The sequence below is a fragment of the Odontomachus brunneus genome, unplaced genomic scaffold (assembly GCF_010583005.1).
Source record: "Odontomachus brunneus isolate Ranch 3 - 2012 unplaced genomic scaffold, Obru_v1 Obru_scaffold_017, whole genome shotgun sequence".
NCBI classification, from domain to species: Eukaryota; Metazoa; Arthropoda; class Insecta; order Hymenoptera; family Formicidae; genus Odontomachus; species Odontomachus brunneus.
In genome coordinates this window covers 2,415,839-2,438,340 of record NW_022639467.1, presented here as the reverse complement: position 1 = coordinate 2,438,340, position 22,502 = coordinate 2,415,839, and the positions used below count along the sequence as shown (strand labels likewise).

The 22,502-nt window shown below is 43.2% G+C and overlaps 1 protein-coding gene and 1 long non-coding RNA gene across 5 annotated transcripts; one reads left to right on the top strand and one right to left on the bottom strand.

The window, feature by feature from the left end:
• Window positions 1-628: 628 nt before the first annotated feature.
• Window positions 629-22,018, bottom strand: LOC116841587 (cAMP-dependent protein kinase type II regulatory subunit). 4 transcript variants are annotated; one of them, XM_032809687.1, is made up of 9 exons: window positions 20,001-20,351; window positions 18,430-18,685; window positions 16,590-16,681; window positions 12,454-12,537; window positions 11,681-11,787; window positions 10,380-10,638; window positions 9,819-9,977; window positions 9,590-9,692; window positions 629-8,993 (listed from the first exon to the last, which is right to left on the bottom strand). In XM_032809687.1, the coding sequence occupies exons 2-9, from the start codon at window positions 18,467-18,469 to the stop codon at window positions 8,863-8,865; spliced, it is 975 nt and encodes a 324-aa protein (XP_032665578.1). In that variant the 5' UTR covers window positions 18,470-18,685; window positions 20,001-20,351; the 3' UTR covers window positions 629-8,862. The 4 variants fall into 4 exon arrangements, with proteins under 4 accessions (XP_032665578.1, XP_032665579.1, XP_032665577.1 ...); XM_032809688.1 differs by having other exon boundaries at window positions 18,430-18,629; XM_032809686.1 differs by lacking the exons at window positions 18,430-18,685; window positions 20,001-20,351 and adding an exon at window positions 21,764-22,018.
• Window positions 8,873-11,713, top strand: LOC116841589. The gene is made up of 4 exons (XR_004377577.1): window positions 8,873-9,020; window positions 9,614-10,237; window positions 10,334-10,577; window positions 11,568-11,713. It is a non-coding gene; the product is annotated as an uncharacterized LOC116841589 (long non-coding RNA).
• Window positions 22,019-22,502: the final 484 nt, after the last annotated feature.

Here is a 22,502-nt window from a genome sequence, read left to right as displayed (position 1 = left end):
GTTCAACTCGACAATCCGGCAGTGATGCTGTGCGACAAGCGTGCTTTCCTGCGTGGGCGTTTAATGTCAGCTGATGAAGCACAAGGGAATGCACATCGATATGTGAGTGAGCTTCGCAGCGAGAAAGCTCTTCTTTCCGCGTGCATCTGCCGGCGTGAGGCTTCGCTTTACGACCGCGTTTTAGGCTCCATCGGAAGTGCGCAGACTGATATCACGTCGATCAAGCTTACTCGCGATAAAAGACGTGCGTCTACGTAGTAGAGCGTCGCGGGGAAAGGATGGAAGCCGAGATGACGTCGCCGATCATAAAACCCGAAGTGGCACACCGCGCGGAATCAGGTTCAACTTTGGTAGCGTTAAAAGAAGAGACTATTACGCGTTTCTCCTTCTCCATCGAGCGGCGGAGCGACGCTCCTCACCAAAGTTGGACCTGGTAGGTTTTTACATATGCGGCCTGCCACTTTTTTTTCTTTCTTTTTCATTATCCACTAGTCTAGTCTACACAGCTACACGCACGTTCGCGTACGAACACGAGATAAAATATATATTTCAGCGAATAACGCAATTAAATTCCGCCGTTCAGAAATATCAAGGAAACAAAGCACTTGCTGCCCAGCGTACAGAAATCTTTAGTAAAATCTCTTTACTTCTCTCGATATATTAACAAATTATATATGGACATACATCTGCGTCATATATCGTACAATAAATCGTGCGATTGCATGCGGATCTCTCGATTATAACTGTTGGATCGCATCGCTGTCAGAGACTGTTTAACACATTATAATTATTACGAATGATACCCGATCAGACCAGCTGGAAACGAGTTCGACATATATACTGATATCTTTAATATATGTATATATATACCTAACAATTGTGTACATAATATATGCTATATATGTATATATATACCTAAATGTATGTATGCATATATGTGTGTGTGTGTGTGTACCACGTATATTTATATATATACACATATATACACACACACACCCACGCACACACACACACACACACCATACATATCGCGAAACGAAAGGGCATTAAGTACGTACATTGCTATCCCATAATTTACAACACGGTTTGTCGTAAATAGAAACGTCCCTACGCATGCGCATATATGTATAAAATTTACTCAGTTTAAATATACAATTCCGGCGGGGAGAGTCGCGCTCCAAGCGGTAGTATCGGTATTGTGCAAGGTGATGCGATTTGAGCGGGTCGCGTCGGAAAATACAGGCCCGTATTAATAGTCGTCACTTGGCTTATTTTTAAAGATTATTCCACGCGCGAGGTACTCAGATCTGAATTTAGAGTTAGATCTGAATCTTTTATTCGAACCATATGATATATGCGACATTGTAATCGCGCAATTCATCTGAAAAGCTCACATCCAACTCTAAATCCGATTCTGAGTATCTCACCTGAGACAAGTTTCGAATGACGACTATTAATATAGGTAACAGAGACGTGAAGATCCTCGATGCTCAGACGTAGAACATAAGAGTCGCGACTACAACGGAACAGTCATTTTCTTCGAAGGACGTCGACGTCACTTCTGAACAATTTCCTCTCACCCGTAAAATCAATACTATTTAATTCAATACTGATCAAATTAATCGGACTTTCCGCCTAAACAACGGATTCACCGCAATTCGTTAAAAATCAAGTAGACAGACTGAATATAATTTATACATCGTCACCTATAATAAATATTTTATATTATACGATAAATCAATGCGAAAGTGTGTTGCCCGAGATAAACGCGATACGCAAGCCGATTGTGTTGTACAACTAAGAGAACTATGTGTCTCTGCGCGGTTCTTCTTTCCTTCTCCTCAAGTTACAAGGTAACGGATAATATCGACACATTGGGTGGACACACGTCGTCGAGCGAGTTGCACGAGATTAGATGGTACTTTCCAGCGAGTCTCGACATGATTCTCTCTCGCTTTTAAGCGGTATGTTCCCACAACTCGTTCGAGAACTCGCTACAAGATCGATACTTCTTACTCGTCGCTAATGGAACACAAAGGACCGCGTTCCGCGAGTTGTTCTCCGCGTGTATATAATGTACGTCACGTTTCAAGCAACGTGTACACAGACACATTTCGATTCGAGGCTAATGTATACTCTAAATTTATTAAACATTTATTACAATTAGAAAGAGGGAGAGAGAGAAAGAAAGTTTCTCTTTATCATGCTTTGGTCTAAAGAAGCAATGAAAAGTGACAAGAGTACACGCAAAGAGAGAAAGAAAAAGAGACAGTAGTAGTTCCGGAGTCTATGGAACGTCTCGATTTTTCGTATCTGCTAGTCTTTTTTCCCTCTTTTTTCCTTAAATTGGGACACGTGTCGTCATTGTCAGATATTTCTTAAGATAAAAAAGAATTTTCAACATATAATCCTCTCGTAACAGGAAATATACTTTGGTATTATCTAAAAATGAAAGAGAAAACAATGATGAGATATCGGTCGAGATATTGAAAGATTTGTGTCATTGAACACTTGAGTGATAACCGAAGAATAGAGCGAAACGTAAGAACGTCAATTCACTTTTGCAATACGAGCCTCGTACATATACATAGTGACATCGGATTGTCAGCACGCAATCAAGTTTAGGACTCGTATTGCCTTCCCTCGCGTTACAAAGGCATGCTTCAAGAATCGAGAGATCGCACTTTGGGAGAAATCCTTCTCAAGTGCAAGTAGGACTAGGGCTCGTACAAAGTTCATCTGCAGCAAATGAGTGAAGATGACACTTGAAATCGCACGAAGAGCGAATCGAGAAGCAGTGGAGTTTCGTCAGCACCGAGCATAACATTTCGCGTTCTCTTTTTTACATGACGTACACTTTGCTTCAGTATGGTTTGAACATTTGTTTTTTATTGCACGCGTTTCAGAATGTAATCGATGGTCCAATGAGAAAACTTGTTTTTCATTAATTTCTACATGTTCTCCTAGGTTCTGTATTAATGGTGGTTACTTGAAACTTGTTTCAAATGAGATATTCAGATTTGAATTTAGAGTTGGATGTGAGTTTTTTAGTTGAGGGAACTTTTGGAAATTAATTAGAAAGTTCTCTCGTTGGATTATCGATCACGTTCCAAAAAGCGTTGGAAAAAATGAAAATGTTTGAACCATTTTGAAATCAACTAAATCAAGTGCACGTCATAGAAGAGAAATTCGCTGATATCCAGCGGAGATGGTACACGAGAGAAAGGGGGTGGAGTGAAAGAGTAAGTGAGAGAGAGAGGGGAGAGAGAGATGAGAGAAAGAGAGAAGGGAGAGATGAGAGAGATGAGAGAAAGTGAGAGTGAGTGAGAGAGAGAGAGAGGGGAGAGAGAGATGAGAGAAAGAGAGAAGGGAGAGATGAGAGAGATGAGAGAAAGTGAGAGTGAGTGAGAGAGAGAGAGAGGGGAGAGAGAGAGATGAGAGAAGGAAATCAGTCGCAAGCTCAATCGCTGTGTGAAATTGGTCCGACGCGAGGTGTGCATTGACACATGCACGATGGCATTGCTAACGCGTAACGACGTGCATACATTTCAACACGATCGGACGTCGTTGAGCGTCGTAGCGCGGTGGCGCTAAAACATAAATTATGCGTGAAAGATAAACAGTGAGTGTTACTGGCACGTATCATGGATACAGTCAGCGCGCGGTGAATTCGCTGACTCTCTTCTGGCTCGATACACGCTATATTTGGTCGGAGACATTTCTCTACATCATGTGTCGCATTGGACTAGAATCGCGATACAGCTAACGTCGGAACAAGCGCTCCGAATCGTTTCGAATCCGAGATCGGGAGGAGGCTGGAAGATCTTGAAGAACTCGATCCACAGTATCAAAAAAGGGGCATTATTAATCGGGAGTTCCTGAAGAACTCCTCTCCGAAAAGCATTAACATTCATTGAAAGCTTTGAGAATTTTGAAAATGTACTACGTTTCAGATCCGAAATAAAAATGCTTTCCCGCGTATATCTCAATTGCAATAACGATGTGTAATATTTACAGTAATTAGCATCTTCTCCGATTTTCGCCCAAGTCCTCGACACTCAAGATTATCGACGGTCCCGACGTTCTCGCGCGAGTTTTAGATACGTTAAAACTGTCGAGAGTCCTCCGAGATATTCAAGGCTTCCCACGATTCATCGCTTTCTTCAACTTTTGAGGCGGTGCTCAAGCCTCTACGATGGCCGAATCGCGCCTGTAGAAGGGGGAATTAATTCTCCCTTCCCCTGCGAACTCAAATTCCGCGAATACACAAATTCAGGTCGCGCGCATAGCGAAATCTTGCATATCTTCGATTCTTCGTGAATCCTTTCCTCCTTTTCGTTTTCTTTTTTCGTTTGGAAGTAGAAAGGCGAAGATCTCAGTGGCACAGTTAAGGCGTACTCTCTTCTTCTACACTACTATCACTACCACTATTACAATATTCATCCATAGGACATATCTCGGTGTGTATTGCATTACCTTCCATGACGATATAACATGAATTATACAACTATATCGGGAGCAGAGGAGCGTAAACTATCGACGATGCAACATAAATTAACAAATTATCGACTCGATCGTTATAACGCGCGTGCGCGCGCACACGCACACACACACACACACACGCATACACACATACTCACTCACGCATACGATGCACGCATAATACATCAACACGATACAATACACACGCGCATACTCACGCATACAAAGAGCAACACGCAACAACATGTAAGACGAATCACATGGTAGATACATACAGTAACGCGAATTGGATAGACTCCTATCTTCAATGATTTACACTTAATTTCATCGAATGTAACCTAACACAAGTAATAAGTACTTATGCGTATCAATTTAATTTAATTTAATTAGTGTGCGAATAATTCTTTTTTTTTAATCGTTTCTTCTCTTATTTCTTTGTGTTTTTTCTCTTTTTTTGGTTTGCAAACACCTCGGTGTGTTTTCTTGTGTCCAACAATGATTGCGTCACTTTTGTTGTTTCCGGAAATTTCCGTCGTACTTGTTGCGTATACAGAACATCGGCCGAGTCAATTGAAGGCATAATCCGCCGACTTTGGATGTCTCACGCGAATTCGACAACGATTACAGTACTCTTCGTTATCTTGATTTGTTATTCTTCTCGTAACAATCTACGAGAGAGAGAGAGAGAGAGAGAGAGAGAAAGAGAGAGAGAGAGAAAGAGAGAGAGAGAGAGAGAGAGGAATAAAATACTCAGTCAGAAATAATATCACACCTGGAGATACAGTGGAAGACTAAAGACGCTGACATTACATCAAAAAGAAAGTGTAGTTTTCAACTGCGAACGTTAAACAGTGTGAATCCTCTCCAGATCGCTGGTCTGATATATTTCCTTCGTTAAATGTTAATCTTTATTCGCTTGAACACAATTGCGCGCGAGATTCGGCACGAAAATTGTCTCGTGCGAACAAGTCGCGTGTTAAAAATGAAGAGAGAAGAAACGAATATAGAAAAACAATAAATAAATTAAAGCACGAGACATCGCGTGCGAAGAGAATCAACAATAACGCAATTACGGCTAACAATTCCAATTGTTACTAACAAGTTCGTGTTTAATCTCATCTCCGTACTAATCTCCCCTTTCTCCCTCGCACGATTGTGATATTATTTAAAAGAAAAGCAAAAGTGTCGCTTCGCGGCGATTTAGTTTCGGTCGCGCAATAATTCGATTCACGGTAATATGAAGTGTTCCTCAATTGCCTTGACCAAGCGTGACCGTTAGCAGGAGATCGCGACAATGGCACACGGTCGTAAAAAGTGACTAGCATTCGCACTTGTTCGTACAACAATCGAATCGAGTTCCCGACTGGACCTTTTCGACGACAGACGTATATCGTTTACATGTATATGTACGTGTATATATATCGCATATATGTATATATAACGTGTATTGTACACACGTAATAAAAATAAGTTGACGGATTTTCAATGATCGATCTCGTTACCACGATTTATCGGCGAGACACACTTGAATGTAACGTTGGCTTGACGCGCGGTCGCCGTGTTGAATTTTCACAAATTCGCGTTTTCTTCGATGGATATGCATTGTCCCGAAAAATCAGAAGTTCAGAAGTCAGAATGAATTTTCGAAAAGGCATAAAATCGAAACTCGAATATCGAGATAATACCCCGAAGTGTACACTCGCTCTGAGAAGGAACTGTTACCGCAAAACCGTACAGCCGCGGCTGATTAAAGGTTGCTCAACATTTTTCTCGACAAATTTCGTAATGCAATAAAAGAGAATTTGTTTTTCAATAATTCTCAGGAAATATACGCTTTGTCCACCAAATACGCATTGCGAAACTTATCGAGGAAGAATGTTGCTGCACTCGATCAGCTGACTGTGCACACACGGAAAAAGAATTCGCGTAACTGAATGAGGACCAGATGAAAAACTCGCTGACGAGAAATCATATTTCTGTTGTTGTGAGCGAAAATATTCGTCTGGACATTCAGCTGCGTCAAAACTCAGTTGAGAGATAATTGAGCGTAATTGGCTGGTGAGCAGAAACATCCTACAGGAATTCTTCTGTTCCTATAACCGAGTTTTCCATCTGGTTTCCGAGTGACAGAAAATTCAGTTACACTAACGGAGTTGCTTTTTATATGTATCAATATCGATCAATTTGGCCACATTCTTGCTGTATTCATATGATACCAATGTAGTTGCTGTACAGCAAGACAACAGTGCCAATATTTCGATGAAATTATATTTCGGGAAATTGCCTTTCGATATTCGAATCTCGGCGTTACGACTTTTCAGTGAGTTATATGTCTCGCAATTTCGGCACACTTCTTTCGGAACAATGCGCATCTATCGTTTTTTTTCTATCCTCACGCGAACAACGGTACATACGTGGATTATCGACGCACGTGAGCGCATTGTCGCAGAGCGGTTACGTAAAACCGCTTCTGTCTTTCTTGTGCCGTTCGTAGCGATCGTGTTTGCACATATGTGGCCAGCCGTCGTAAACGCGCATTTTTCTCCCGACATTATTTTTGTGCACATGCAATGAATACACTCGCCTCGCAACGCATCGCTACGCATCACTACGCGTCCGCGCGTCTAAGCCAATCTTAAGGCTCGCTAATCTTGGATTCTCTACGCGTGTAGAGTGAACTGTTCTATATCCGAAATAGAATGCATTTGTACGAGTCTGACAATCGCGTCATCGATCTTTTAACGATAGATAAGCGAGTGTTGTGAATCGGCGATTTTACTCGAGAGGTGACGTTTCAGCGTGAGAGAAGTATGCGCCGTGACGGGTATTACGGGTCGATGAAGTATGTGCCTTCTTTCGGAGATTCGAGAGTAAGTCTGCGACTTTAGAATGTAATTGATACTTTCTCTTAAATAGGAAACTAGTAGTACGTAATACCGTGCGCTAATTTACTTTAATCACAAATAATTACAAGTAAGTCTTTTGCGTAGAAACGTCCTCGGCGATTCCGTTGAGGCTCGCGCATCTTGTGTATTATATAAGGCGTAAAAGCCGAACCTCAAAATGCATAAGGTGTGCGAGTTTCTCTGAAAACGACGTGGATGTTCGTTCCTGCACCAAAGAGATTGATCTAATTATATCCGATTAAAAGCCATCATACAAACATAAACAATGATGTTAATAAAATACTCCACATAGAAAAGTCGTAATTATAGTAAAAGAATGGAATGGAGATACTACACTCTATGGACTGAGAACATTAAATGTTATTGTGCTTAAAAATTATTTCGCCACGAGCATATCATGTGCGCCGCGTGTGACGTGTTTTGTGTGCGTGTATGTTCGTGTTCGCATTCGTAAAGTGTGGATTGCGCGTCTAATGTACGAATTATAGCAAATTATAAAGGAAACATTGATTGTCGAATCTGATATTTTATCAAGACATTACTTGTTGCTGAATGTGGAGGTATCAAAGAATATCGTACAGTTCCGTCTTTTTTCCTTTTTCTTCTTTTTTTTTTTTTTATTCAACGACGGCAATATGTTACTTTCATTATCTCTGAAAGAGTGATATGCATATTATCGGTATTTTCTCTAAAATTCTCGCGAGATTCACGTCAACGTGCAACTAATAAGCAACCGTTTCGCAATCTATCCGCGGGGCGAAACTCAAAGGAGAGAAGCATTCGATTTCGAATAGTTTAGATTTTTGGCAATGTCGTGCAAAAAAATATATAAGTGCAGACGGTTTAAAAATGGACAACGCGCGAGTGTATTGGTCGTGTGCACAGATAGAGATGTACACCGAGTTGTTTCGGGGGTAAGTCGGGTGTTAAAGCGTTGTCCAAGATCTGAAATGCCGAAGTGTCGCGGGGTAGACGATAACGCGGATAGTGCAAACGCAAAATCAGTTGAGAGAGAGAGAGATAGAGAACACCTGAAAATTCCCGCGGCGCGACTTTCGCGAACGACCGAGCGGGCGGCAGAATGCGCTAACGCCCTTCTTCTTTTTTTCGCGCAGTCTTGGAGGATACGTTATATAATACCGTGTTTCTTTTTTGTCGTGCGGCTGTGTTACATACACGCACAGTCGTCGGAGAACGCGGCCAACAGCTGTTTCTTTTTTTTCTGCCTTCAATGTGTGTGTCACAGGTATAAACTTGGTAACTATCATCGACGAGTCTTACATCGGTGTATACGTCTAGGTGAATAGTCAATACGAAAGTCGACTCTGAGAGATGACACTCGAAAACACGCGGATGAGATTCAGAAGTAGGTGGTACAAGTTCTTTTGTGCTCCTTATACATTATTACGCTGTACGTAAGGCGTCGTGTCTTTTAGTACAGCAGCGCGGCGACGATTAGCTGTCCGGGGACAGTTCATCGGATGTCCGAGATGTTGGTTTTGCTGCCGAAAATTTTGACTAGTTGATCCTCATAATCGTCGATATTACGTTTCATTAGTTCCATACACGGGCCGAGCAGGCGCTCGAAAGCTTCAACGTCCAAAACTGCAAGCGAGGAGAACACAGTAGTTTGTGAGTATGAATGGAACAGCTATTTCGGATACGGATAAATAATTACTGCCTCTCGCGCTCGCTTTTACACATTAAATTCGTTTAGGCGAATAATTCTCTTTTTTAATCAAACATCCCCCCGGTATTATAAGAATTCCGTATTTGTGTGCATTTTGCACTCGCACGTTTCGTGTGCGCGCGGTTCTCTTGATATCTGTATCGATATATCACGATATTTGTATATATATATATATCTTTCATAATTCGCCGCTTCGCAATTTGCTCATTCTCGAATAAATCAATGGCGATAATGATAACGAGCGGAGCGTAAGTTAAACGCAATATCGTTCTCCTGGTTAGGAGTGTTCGAGAGAGAAAGAGAGATATGTATATATACGCGCGTTGATAAATATTATAAAAAGACAAATTGAACACGCAACACAATATATCATCTAATTATTGCGGTAATAATGCCAATATTTGCAATTACCATGGTAAATTATCACGATCTATATCGTCCGTGTTATTATTGGCTAACATGTCGGTTCAGTGTAAACGTAATGAAAATTGCGTTAACGAAACAAACTTACATGCCAGCTTGATGTCCCCCACAGCGTAGGCCGAAGCAGCACGTGGTTTATGCGTTACGAGTGCCAGTTCGCCTAAATAACCGCCGGCCGGAACGCGATTAATCTGCGATATTAAAGGTAACGGGTGAGAGAGGAGCGGGACTTTTCTTGGCGCATGCCGCCGTGGAAACGGCGTTTGGCATTTCACGGAACTAAATTAACGTGTATATATATGTATATATAAATGCACCTCGATTTCACGGCCGTTCTCGCCGAGTATAGTGATCCTGACGATGCCGTCCTCGACGAAGTACATTCCGTCCGCCGTGTCGCCCTGCCTGATTATTTGCTCACCATCTGAATACTGTTTTGGTACAAGGGCGTCCGCTAAATTCATACGCTCGTAAGACTAAAAGGGAATTTTTACGATTACACGTGCGAACGTACTGCGTCTGAGTCTCGTGATGAGGTTGACGCGTTTTGAAGAATGTTTTTCTGCGCAGAAACTTATTTCCCAAATAATAAATACATCATGAGACACAACTGTCCATAAGAAATGTGCACACGAAGACAATTTCCGAATAAATCGATATTCTGCAGACTGTGACAGTCTATTCATGCACTACAAGGAATATAGTAAAATTGAGAAGAATTCATTTGAGAAGAAAGGTGTATATAATATATTCTCTCCGTGTAAATAATATTATTTATATAGTGATATATAATTTTAATTATCATCCTTCATATCTTTTTTATTTTACGAAGGCACAAGCACAAAGGCTATTAAAAGACAGGTATGTGCGACACTTGCCTCGAGGGATTTCAACATCGGCACTTTGTTGATGAGGTCCTCGTACATTTTGCGCTTTTTGTACGCGGATTTGAGGAGAATACGCCGGAAAGTTTGTCTGTCCATGGCCCAAAGTGTGCCGGGTGTGATGGCTTTTACAGTAGCTGCTCTGGGCATGTTGTATAGAAGGGCCAGTTCTCCGAAAGCGCCGCGATTATCGTAAGTGTGAATAAGCATGTCCACCCCCGTGGGATCCTTCACGTAAACCTCGAATTTCCCTCTGAAACGCGAGACGTGGCGGATAGAGACGTGCCGAAAATAAGAAGGCGAGCGATTGATGTAAGAACAAAAAGAGACCCACACAAATACATTTTCCTCTTTTTTTAAGATGTTCGCGCTAGCATGCGTCACGTATGTGTGACGCACCGATTTCTGTGAGATCGACGTCACACATGCGTGACAGCGAGATAACATTCTGCTCAATATCTGTATGAATAGATAACAGTTTTAGTTTTACATTATCACACATTGAGAGAGAAATGTTGGAAATTTGTGGCTATATATAAGTGACAGTAATTTTATATACCTGTTATCACTACCATTTTCCTGTTAGAACGACCAAAAGATTGGTGTAAAAAAAAACTATAATTTTAGTTGGATGAATCATTTTTTCTTTCAGTGTCATATCACTGAGAAAGAAGTGTTTGATACTTATAACTATAATCAGAAAAATTATTAGAGAAATTAAGGAGACTATTTTTTATCAAGTTCTATTATAATGTTAATGTTACTAAAAAAAATATGGTTAGAGCAAAAAACAACTATAATTTTGGTTAGATTAACAAACAGTTTTCCCTCAGTGCGTAGGAAGAGAGGAAACTAAAAGATGCAGGGTGAGATTACGATGGACGTTTGTTCGTCTGAACGTTGACAGTGACTACATTGAACAGTTACAGAAGAAAGCTTCGAAGCGGATCGAGCCGTTCGTTTCCCGATAACAGTGCTTAATTATTATCTTAATTAAAATTGTTCGGACACTGATATCGCTTCGTTAAAACTCTTGACGTCCGAGCACATTCGACACGTCCGTGCATGTTCGACTGCAACGAGTAATCCAATAATCGAAAAGCTTCCAGCGAGCAACTCCTATATATTCGAATTCAATCACGGATTGTTCGAGTAACGCGCGACCGTTCGAATTATTTTCAGCTAGGAGCTAAACCGGCCGAGAGTCTGTGCATCGCCTCTTGGTTCATTGGAACTTCCCGCTGAAGGGAGAAGCCCATCGATACGTTAACGGTAATATAAAGAAAAAGTATTACCTCTCGATCACATAAAAGTTGTCACCATCGTCGCCCTGTCGGATAATAAATTCTCCCGGTTGAACGGTTTTTTCGAACATCGCGTCCAATACATCCGCCATTTGTTCCTGCAAAAGTAATTTTATTACTCGCGTGCGAGCGTGCCTCGCAGTAAGGCGTTGCCGTCCGATATTTAAAAAGATCGGCTTTAAAAGCGTGACAGGAGCACGGAATTACCTTAATATCGCGGCGACAATCAATGTACGACGCGTTTATACGTTTATAAATATATTCGCATGTGTGAGCGAGAGAGAGAGAGTGCACGAAGCTATTTCGCGTCCCCTCTTGCTCGCGAATTCTTCGCCGACACGGACTTTTCGTGAGAATTTCCAGAAAAGATGTCCGAGATTCTTTAAGTTACGAGACTACCTTAAGCAATTGGATAATTAAAGGTCTACGACGAAAATGACACATTAAGACATCTCGTGAATTTCTCGTTCAACCAGTTGATTATTTCGACACGATTATTGACTTTGAACTATTTTTATTTATCATTTCGCATCATATTTCAACACCATATTATTATTATCATGATCGGCGTCGTGTCGCCATCATTATTATTATCATCATTATTACATCGATCGCGCGGTTCAGCTTTGTCGCGGGCAAAACCGATCGCCCTTAATAAGAGATTATTCGTGGATTTCTTGGTATTTCGCCGAGCTGGCGCGCAACAGCGTTATATTCCCGTTGCGCTAATCGCGGCTGATGTGAACGCACTATGTTTAACTTACCTCGTCTAAGGCGCGAAACAGAAGTATGTTCTTGACGCTCTCGCTGAGCCTCTGTCGCTGCTCGTCGCTCTTTGGATGGACCATCTGAAACGAACGGACTTGGCGTAAGGATACGAAGCAACGAGAAATTCAGGACTAAAAACGCACGAGAGGGCGGCTGCCGCCCGAGAACTTCCGGGCGCATTGTCGAAGCGGCCAAAGTACGATCTCTGTTCTTTAACGTGCGCCCTTGCGTCGTCCGACTGTCTATTCTCTCGCCAGCCTGCTTTATACGAGGATCTATTTTATCCTCCGCAACGGTGCGATCCTCTCTAAGAGACTTGCGACGGCAAATTCGATATCTTAACCGAGATATATCGTCGCCCTTTACGTCGGACCTGGTACACGCTGGTGAACTTTGACCTCTGCCGCGCTCGGCTCGCCATTATTTCGGAAGCGAGGCGCATCATTTTTCAGTTTTAAGCACTATCCGACGTTATAAACGTTGTGCGAGAGCGAGAGAGAGAGAGAGAGAGAGTGTGTGTGTTACGGCTTTACGTCTTCTCTTTCTCCTCCTCCACCGTCGGAAATTTCGCGATGAAGCTTTGAGATAACGTTTTCTCCGACTTTACGCCGACTTCATCGCGCTCGATTTCACCGCTCTCTCCCCTGCATCCCCTTGTGCTCCCAATTACAGATACTCACGAGGGTAATCAGTTTCCGCGAGCGATGAGTTCTTTGTCTCGTTATCGTCGCGATTGTTGTGCACAAAGGCGATCAATTTTGCAAAAGTCCGTCACTTTACCGTTACCATTACCGATCATATTCCATCCCGCGCGGGCGGCCGCGACTATTGTACGTACGATTAGAACTTCATCGACAGGGTCAGCCGCTGAGCCATTTGTCGGCTCGCCACCTGTAAAATTGTTAATTTCGCAGCGCGCCGCATTATACTTTTTAATGATGCGCGCGGGCGCGCGCGTCTCGACGAGCCTAGGACGTTAATAAAACCGACTTCCGCTTCATACGCTAAGCCTCAATAAAGCCTCAGCATTCGCTGGGTCAAAACTCACTAGTCTTCTTCACTGCCTGTCTGAACATCGAAAAAGATCGTAACTCTTCGTTCATTACGCGCGGCGCTAATTAAAAAACTCCGCGCGTACTCTTCAATAAACAGACACGCTGACTTCACGTGTCTCGTTTGTCGTATGTACAATTATGCGCAAAAAAATATTACTCTGTTGTTAAGAAAACCGATTACTTTACTTTCCTTTCTTTAAATGGTGCTTATCTTCGATAAAGAACCTCTTTTTGATAACATACTTTTGATAATCTTAAAACATACTTATGACGAAACAATCTTAGAAAAACTCATTGACACTTCAAAAAAAAAAAGAATTTTTGTTCTCTTCACAAGAATATTATAAAACTTTATCGAAAGAAAAATTCGTTGGGTTCTATACAGTATAAGCAAATTTTTCTCTTTTAATATTCCTAATTGAAATGCTAAACTTACTAGGATTTAGAATATATTTTAAATAAATATTATGAGAGAGACACGAATTTTTATATAATAAATTTGCAGATATATAAAATTATGAAATACTTAAAAGAAATAAAGTTTATTTGGATATATTTTTCTGTTTATGCACGATCGTTTCTTTTCGTCGTGAACAACGAAAGATCGTCTTAATAAAATTAATGTAGCAATGCCTAGACACGTAACTAATCCTGAATATTCTCATATATTGTTCTGGTCTCTAAATATACTAATATAAGTAAGTTTTCTGTATATAAAATATGTGTATATATCTAATATATGCATATATAACTTTTTCTGTTGAAAGAGTTTAAACATTCGCACATATATTTAAAGACCGCAAGAATCTCCAGAGTTAGCATACGTGTCCCTTCTACGTTACGCTCTAGCTTCTTTGTCGTCTCTTTGAAAAATCGCCCGTGTCCCAGTTTTTTCTGTCTATTGTCCTAGTCAGCAGCATGTAAAATGTGATACATCGCCCCGGCGGCGGCGGCCTAGGCAGCGAGGCACTGCCGATTCTCCTTCTCGTCGTGTAACCACGGCATCGATAATCGGATTCACCGGATGGTCTTTGTGAAATGCTCTCGAACCGACGGCGTTGCGCGCGCGACGATCCCTCTCGCAAACCTCGCTCTACACACAACCCTCTTTCACCCTCATTCACGAGCGCACTCGCTCGCTCACGTGCGCACGTATGTACCACGTTCATATATACGTACGTACACGACGGTATAGGTACGTACATGTAAATCACGTCCGTGCCAGGTTATCGAACACGCGGCCTGACGTCACAAAGGTACATCGCCTCGCATCGCCGAGCAAAGTAACTCTTCGTCGCGTTTCGTGCGGCAGCCCGAGAGAAAGAGAGGGAGAGACACTTTATAGACTCTCTCTACGGCTTATTATATTATGTACCCCGTGCGTGTGTATATATATACACGTATATGTACATATATATGTACATATATATGTATATGCGGTGTATAATGTATGGTTTCGTAACGAGACTATTTTCTGCCACTACCGAAAAAAAGCCAATTGCCTCTTCTGCCGAAGACACGTTGTCGACATCCTTCGCGCGCGCAAAATGACGGAATTTATTATAAAACCGGCTCTTATATCCCTCTCGCGTATTAAAAATTCATATTTCACTCAATTTGCTCGGCAAATTCTCCGTCGTTTCGGTTTCGAGTAATCGATAGGCCACGTCGTCAACTGGTACCAAAATCTCGGCGAAACACGGGTATCGAAACGCGTCTTCGGTCACGCCACGGGAGAGACGCGGAAGCGGCCGCGTTATCGGATGCGTCGCGTCGGAATTGTTTCTCCAAAAACGATGTTAAAATGTACCCCCGTAAGGAAACGGTCGATGTGAGCGACGCACAAGACGACTCGCTCGTGAACATCGAAGATAGGAGAAGGTTTATCGATTCTCTTCTCGGACATCAAGTGGTCCTTCTCTGGAAGCCTCCTCCGTTGCGTCGCGAAATTATTCTCGCAGAGACCACAGGCGATCCCGTGCCAGACGGTATTTTATAAGTGACACGTACACGTGCACAAATACAGAGACGACGTTCCGTAACGAGATCATTGCGCGCGTCCCACTCTCTCTTTCTACCCTCTCGGCCCTGAGAAAAGAAAAAAAAAGAGAAAAGAAAACAGTAAATTGCCTCTGCTGAATATGCATTCATCGTCGTGCCATACACGATACGAAAATATGAGCGGAAATGCCACCCGATACGCACGCGCAAACGACGAGGTCGACCTGAAAATTCACTCGGGGTATTTTCATTTTAAGATAAACGTGCGCGCGCGAGGGTGAGAGAGAGGGAGGGAGGGGAAGGAAGGGCGGGAGGGAGGGAGGGAGGGAGAGAGAGAGAGCTGTTGCGCGTCACGTCACGTCCGGCTGAAACGCGGCTTTCTTGCACGTCGCCGATTATTTCCGCGACTGATGGCGACGCATCGATTTTCGCCGAATCGAAATGCGAATTTCCGTAGATTTTATCGCTAGACAGAGAGACTCTGTTTTCCTCTCTCTCCCTCTCTCTCCTGTCGGAGTGCCATTGCGAGCAGGAGGTTTCTCGCGACGAAGAGACGTGGCGTATTATTTTTTACGAATCGACACTCATGATTTTTCCGATACGACCAAAAACAGAAGGAAATGCATGACACTCGAAATGCACATCGTTGCGAATATCAACGTATAATACGCGGCTCGGCATTCTTTTTATCGCGACAAAGAGTGAAAGAGATAGAAGGGATAGCCGTCACGAGTGAACAAAAGCAGCGATCGCTTTCCCTCGAGCAATTATCGACGCGATTAAACAAACGCGATAAACGTATAATAAATGCGAAAGGAATGATCAGTTAATTAAATATTAACGATCATCGCGTGCGCGCGCGTGTCGGCGCAATTTGTTGCGGCGCCGGCACACGATTTGTTCGATTAACTTGACGTTTCTTCAGTCCCGTTCAGCCAAGCCGTTTTTTTTCTCTAAATATAAATACACGAGACCTTGGCAATATCTTTGCAACGACACTTCACGCACTCCTCTGGTTTTATCGCGGAAAATCGCCCGTGGTAATTCGTGGTGGTATAACAGCGCAAAATACACACCTTAAAGCCGTCATCCTCCTCATCTTCCTCGGGATTGTAGGTCTCCGCGAAGACGCTCTTCCTTCTGGTAGCAAATCGGCCGACTGGTGGCTCTGAAACGTGGAGGAGGCGTTTCAATTTAAGTCCCGATATAATTGCAATCAATTTGCCAGAAATGAGAGGAATCGAATCGGCCGAGCTGCAATGGCACTTGGCCGAATCAAGTATGAAATAAGATGCGAGGGTCATCGTAACAGTTCAACTTATCCCGACGTATTCATTAACGCTTATTAATATGACACGAAGGATGCGGAGATCGGAGTGAAGAGAAGCAAGAAAGATATAAAGGAGAAACGGTGAAGGAAAGATCAAGTGATCAGGGTGGCGATTCTCAACGTCATGCGAATGAGATGCGCATATGAAAATCCTATAGTTTACATTACGTATACTATAAATTTTCGCATGCGTATCTCATTCGCACACCGTCAAGAATCAGGCGCCAGACCAGCGCTTCGGAAACGGACTATATTGTTCTCTCTAAATTTCTTGGAGTGAAATCTCACTCGAAACGAGTGAAAAGTGGCAGTATTTTCGCTCAAGACGATAGTGAAAATAATGTCATTCGAAGAGTAAATCCCACTCAAGTATAGAGTGGATTCTGACTCCATACGAATGAATGCTTCAGTCGACTGAAATAAGTATGTGTTCCTCTATAACGGTGGAATACATCAAATTTACTCTTCAGTTTTGAAGATATTCACTCAATGATTCAGAGAATTTATTCTATACAAATGAAAAATCACTCGAATTCGAGTCATAGTCATTCTACTTTTACTTACTCGAGTGACTGAATTTTATTCCGAGACATTTATAATATAACAATGATACAACTGAATGCGTTCTGGTTGGAGGAAACAGAATTCCTGGTTTGCAAGAACTGAATTTGTTTCATAGAAACTGAAATAATATCTCCTTGAACAAAAACGAATTTAGTTGTGTCATTGTTACTGTCTTTTCTCCGTGTGAATTTTTCATTCAAGCCCAGATTCTGGATTCTGACTCCATATGAGCGAATGTTTCAGTCGATCGGAGTGAATATGTATGACGATGGAATACATCAGATTCGTTCTCCAATCTCGAGTGAAGATATTCACTCGACGGTTCAGAGTGAAGAATTCAGTCCATAGGAGTGAGAAAGCTCCTTGAATTCCAGTGACTCGGTCGTCACTCTGCTTCTCAAATGAAATTTCATTGCATGAAAAATTCAGAGAGTTCAATATCGCGAGCAAAACAACTCCTACGGATGTGCGTGAATGCAGTGTGACGTATGATTATGAGCAATCCGCGGAGACTTGCACGGGGTGTCACACAATATACGGAGTCGTACAACTGTCGCGAATGACGACGTGAAACGTCGAATGTGGAATTTTGTTGCAGCTGACTAACCGACGATGCGCGCGTTCGCGCCGATTAGCCACCTGCCGAATTATGTTCGATACATTTGCGTAACCGGGTAATTGCTCACGAAAGGAGACTTTCCGAGAACTCGATATGGAGCACGAGTCGTCGTGTAAAAACTTATCAGTCATTCAATTATGCAAATGCGAAGACTTGCATTGGCGCGGCCGCTGCTCGTTTGTCAACCGTCGACGAAGCCGTAATTAAAAAAGAAGAGGGAAGAGAGAGAGAGGGAGGAAAAGGAAGAAGGAAAATTACAATTTCACAGGAGCTCTTCTTGACGAATTCGCGAGTGATCTTTCCTCGAAGGAAATGTCCAGGTATGGCTGAGCACTATTCAAAAGCAAAGCAAGAGCTCTTCGGAATATGGAGTGAATTAACTTCACTTGTGTTACTTTCGCACCTTTGTCATCTACTGGTTCGATGACGGAGATGAGCGACATTCGGCCTGCGGAAAAAAGGACGGCGACAACGCAGAAGAGACTCGCCAAGCGAGAATTCGTCTTGGTTATCTGCTACACGCTTATGCACACTCTTCTACACTCGATACGAAACAAAGGTACCGGCGACGCGGAGCAGGGCGTAGTGTTGTACTTGTCGTGTCTGCGGTTTCGTTCACAAGTAACTTATTTGCACATGAATTAGTCACGGTGCGAACGCTGAGAAGGAAGAAGTCGATAAGCTAGTGTCAGAGCGACGGTGAGAGATGTTGCGAGTGCAGAATGTCGGACGATTATTACAATGATAATGCGTGGAATATTTCGCGATTATGTCGGAACTGCTCGAGTCTTATGCAATACTCATGATTAAAAGATGAATGAGAATTGAAATTCGGAAGGTGTCCGAGACATGACGACCTCCCATTGCATTTTTTTTCTTTGGACACAATCGAGTGAAATTTTTCAGATAAAAGCGAAAATGTGCGCGCTCATCCTTTGATCTTGGCCGATCTTCACGACAAACGAATGAATAAAAAATATTTATATTTGTAGATAGATAGATGATGAAGAGATACGCGATCGGACAAATGCAAAGAAGGCAATTGCCTTTTTAAATCTCGCGTGTACTCGCCGACATCCTACGACTCAGACTCTCATTGGGTCCGCTTTACACTCGTGATACCTTCGCACCTTCGAAAGATTTGTCAGTCCTGGTTGGACAGTAGGTGTAGCAAGTCTTCAGTCTTTGCTCTAAGAAACAGAAATTGTAACATAATTTCTAGCAAAAGGCTTTTCTCGCGCGTGGCCAGAAGCTATAATAACGCTCAGACGCCTTCTACAATAAGCAGTAAGATGTAAGATGTAATAAGAAAGTTGACCAATCATTATCAATTAAACCATCAAATGATTCACTGTGATTAGTGAATTTACTTATTGCTTACATCTTATTGCCTATTGTAAAAGGCTTATTAAAGTTAGGGATTGTGACGAGTGCACACAAAAAATATGTACTGCTTTGAAGCAAATGTCACTTCATGTATTTCAAGTATTTCATAAATTGATATACCTGTAAATTTGTCATAAGTTTATCATACGCAAATTTGTTCAAAATACACTTTGAGTCCTAATAAGTTTAGCACCTAAATTAGAGGAAAAATTCGATTTCTTATTGTACAGTTTTCTTATTGTACGGTTTTCTTATAGTATAAAATCAAATTAACTTTTTTTTTATAAAGTTTTCTGATACTCTCGTAAAGAGAATAAACTTCTCCTTTTGAGCACATGCTAATAAGCTACTCCAACATTTGTCATGAATATATTTAAAAAAGACTGTTATCAGGAAAATATTCTTTCTTGGAAGTAACTATTATATCAAAGAAGGAAAGTAAACTGAGCGATCTGTTTTTCTCTCGGCAGTAGAATGGTATTTTTCTACGTGTGGTAATGAGAGCCTTTTGTCAGGAATTACGTTACAGTTTGGCCTTGGAGCAAAGGGCTGAAGCTTATTATTCACCTACCGTGGACCGGGCCTTACCTCTCGTCAGAGGAAAGCAGAGAAAACGAAAGAAACTCTCCAAAGGCGCTCACGAGATATCACATCTATAGTAATTCGCTCGTACAGCGAAGAGGAAACGTGGAGAGATGAGGAGCGTTGAGAGGTGTAGTTAAGGACAAAGCTGAGATTCGCTCTCTATAATTATGCCGGCAAGAGGACACGAGGTACGACGCAATGAGACGAGACACTGGTCGCGGTATATCTCGCAGAACTGGCAAGATCTTACGAGCGAAATCGGGCAAATCGCGTTCGTATGCGAGAATGTAACAGTAACCTCGCGACAGCGCCTGACCGGACCGTTGGCGCGACTGACCAAGTAGCGACAGCGACGAAGACGACGACGACGACGACACGACAACGGCGTCTGCTCCGAAATCGCGCGCAGGTCTCGGCAAGTTCTCCGGCCGGTACGTCCATTCCTTCGTACGATCTTTCAACGGCGACATCGTCGCAGCCGCTGGGGAACGCGACATCAACGCTGGTAAATTGTTGACTTCGTGGTCGGCTATTTACCGAAATACGCCGCGCGACGATGCCACCGGTGAGCGACGGTAATAACCGTATCATCTCTAAGGTTACGACACGACGCGCGATAACGTTACAGGTCTGGAGGCACCTTAATCCCGGAGCAGGCGCGTGACGTGTGTCACGGCGCAGCCTTCTTTAACCCCTAACTTTGACGTTGTGTCCTCCATAAAGTTGGTGCGCAAAAAGAGAGGCTTTATTTAGACGTGAGATGAATTCTTCCTTTCTCTCCCTCTTGATCAAATTCATTCCACAAGGGAGAGAGAGAGAGAGAGAGAGAGAGTGAGAGAGAGAGAGAGGGGAAGGGGGAGAAAACGGACAAGGTCGGATTGAAGATTAATGCACTGCAAGTTCACGAGTGCGCGGATTATTGCGAATTGCCAATCTTGCGCGTTGGACAGAGATAACGATAAAAATGATGGGCGATCGCGATAACAGCTTAGTCGTAAATTTCGTTTTTTAACAAAAAAAGAAAAAAAGAATAAATATTGGAGAGTCGTAACATGTAGTCGCGATCATTCATTTCTTTTATCGCGATTTGTCAATTTCGCAATTGTATCTCGATGGTTCTTCCATTTTTTGGTGACTATAATATAGACACGAACACACGATACTAATCGTGCTTGTAATTTCAGACTTGACTCGACAATTTGGCGCTTAAAGTACATCGGCTGTTAGGGAAATCGACATTTTGAATGAAGATGATCTGGTGCGCGTATTTAACCGAGAAAAGGATCGGATAATTTCTAGTTTTTTAACACCACTTTCTTCGTGGAAAGTCCTCTCGATTTGGCACGCTCGCTTCGGGAAAAAACGAGGTATCTCCTCTCTGAGTGAAAATCGCTCAAAGAGAGTGTGCCAATATTCGTAAGAATTTCAAGTCACGTCTATCGATAACGTTTAACTGTGGACGATACTGGAATGTTCAGTCGTTAATTATGTGAAAACACACACAGGCGTTCGACACATTCGTTCACGTCGATTTCAGATGAATCGTGTCGGATGATCGCTTTAACGATTTCTTCTAGTGATTTCGTAACGCTCTGCACAGCAATGGACAATTCGGTTAAATATGATAAACGTTTGCAGGATCGTCCCTGAAACGTCGCGAGAGAGAAAGACAGAGAGAGGGGATGATGACAGAGAGTGAGAGAGAAAGAGCGCGCGCGCGCGAGAGAGAAAGAGAGACTGATTGACAGGCTAAAGGTGAGACTCACCCTCGTCAACGGACTCGTCCGGCGTGGACGAGCAGGTCTGCGTGTCCGGTCGGATCAGCTGCGTTTGCCGGGCGTCTCGTAGCCGCGTGAAGAAGTCCACGGCATAATCGATGATGTCGCCGGGCTGCTCCAGCAGGTAGCTGATAGTGAACTCCAGCAGGACGTCGCGCAGGTCGTCCGGCACAGTGATCTTGCCGGCGTTTCGTTGACAGCTCATCTTCGATCTCGCTCGCGGTCAATAAGACAACGAGATCGTCGATGACACCCGCCGCGGACACACGAAATATCTCTCTTCTTTTCCCACTTGGCGGACCTCGCGACGCGCTCCACCGTTCGCGTTCCTCGCGTCTCGCTCTCTGCCGTTACTACGTTCGTACGTTCAGCCGAAACTCTTGTCACGCGTAGTCTGCGCGCGTTACGTGTCACACGTACGTCTCGATGGGCTGGAGGAGCGAGAGCAGCCCCGGGGCCGAGACCAGGGCCAGGCGAGGAACGAGAGTGTTCAACGCGTACCGCCCACCTTCGCCTTGCTGTTGACCGTCGCTGCCGCCGCTGCTGTTGCTGGCCTGTTCTCCCGTCGTCGTCGCGCCGCGCCGCGCCGCCGGCCGTCGTTCGTGCACCGGCAACAACCAACGTCGCCGTCGTCGCCGCCGCAGCCGCCGACAAGCTCCGCCGTCGCTTCCACGCGGTGCCGCGATGATCCTCGCCGACGGGTTGCTGCTACCTGCCGAGACGACGC

What these genes read in the sequence shown, in the direction of transcription:
- LOC116841587 (XM_032809686.1), bottom strand. Translation starts at nt 21,980, where the DNA reads ATGAGCTGTCAACGAAACGCCGGCAAGATCACTGTGCCGGACGACCTG. An exon ending in AGAACGGCCGTGAAATCGAG is followed by an intron (nt 9,693 to 9,818) that starts GTGCATTTATAT and finishes TTAATATCGCAG; the next exon opens with ATTAATCGCGTTCCGGCCGG. An exon ending in GGGGGACATCAAGCTGGCAT is followed by an intron (nt 8,994 to 9,589) that starts GTAAGTTTGTTT and finishes CCTCGCTTGCAG; the next exon opens with TTTTGGACGTTGAAGCTTTC.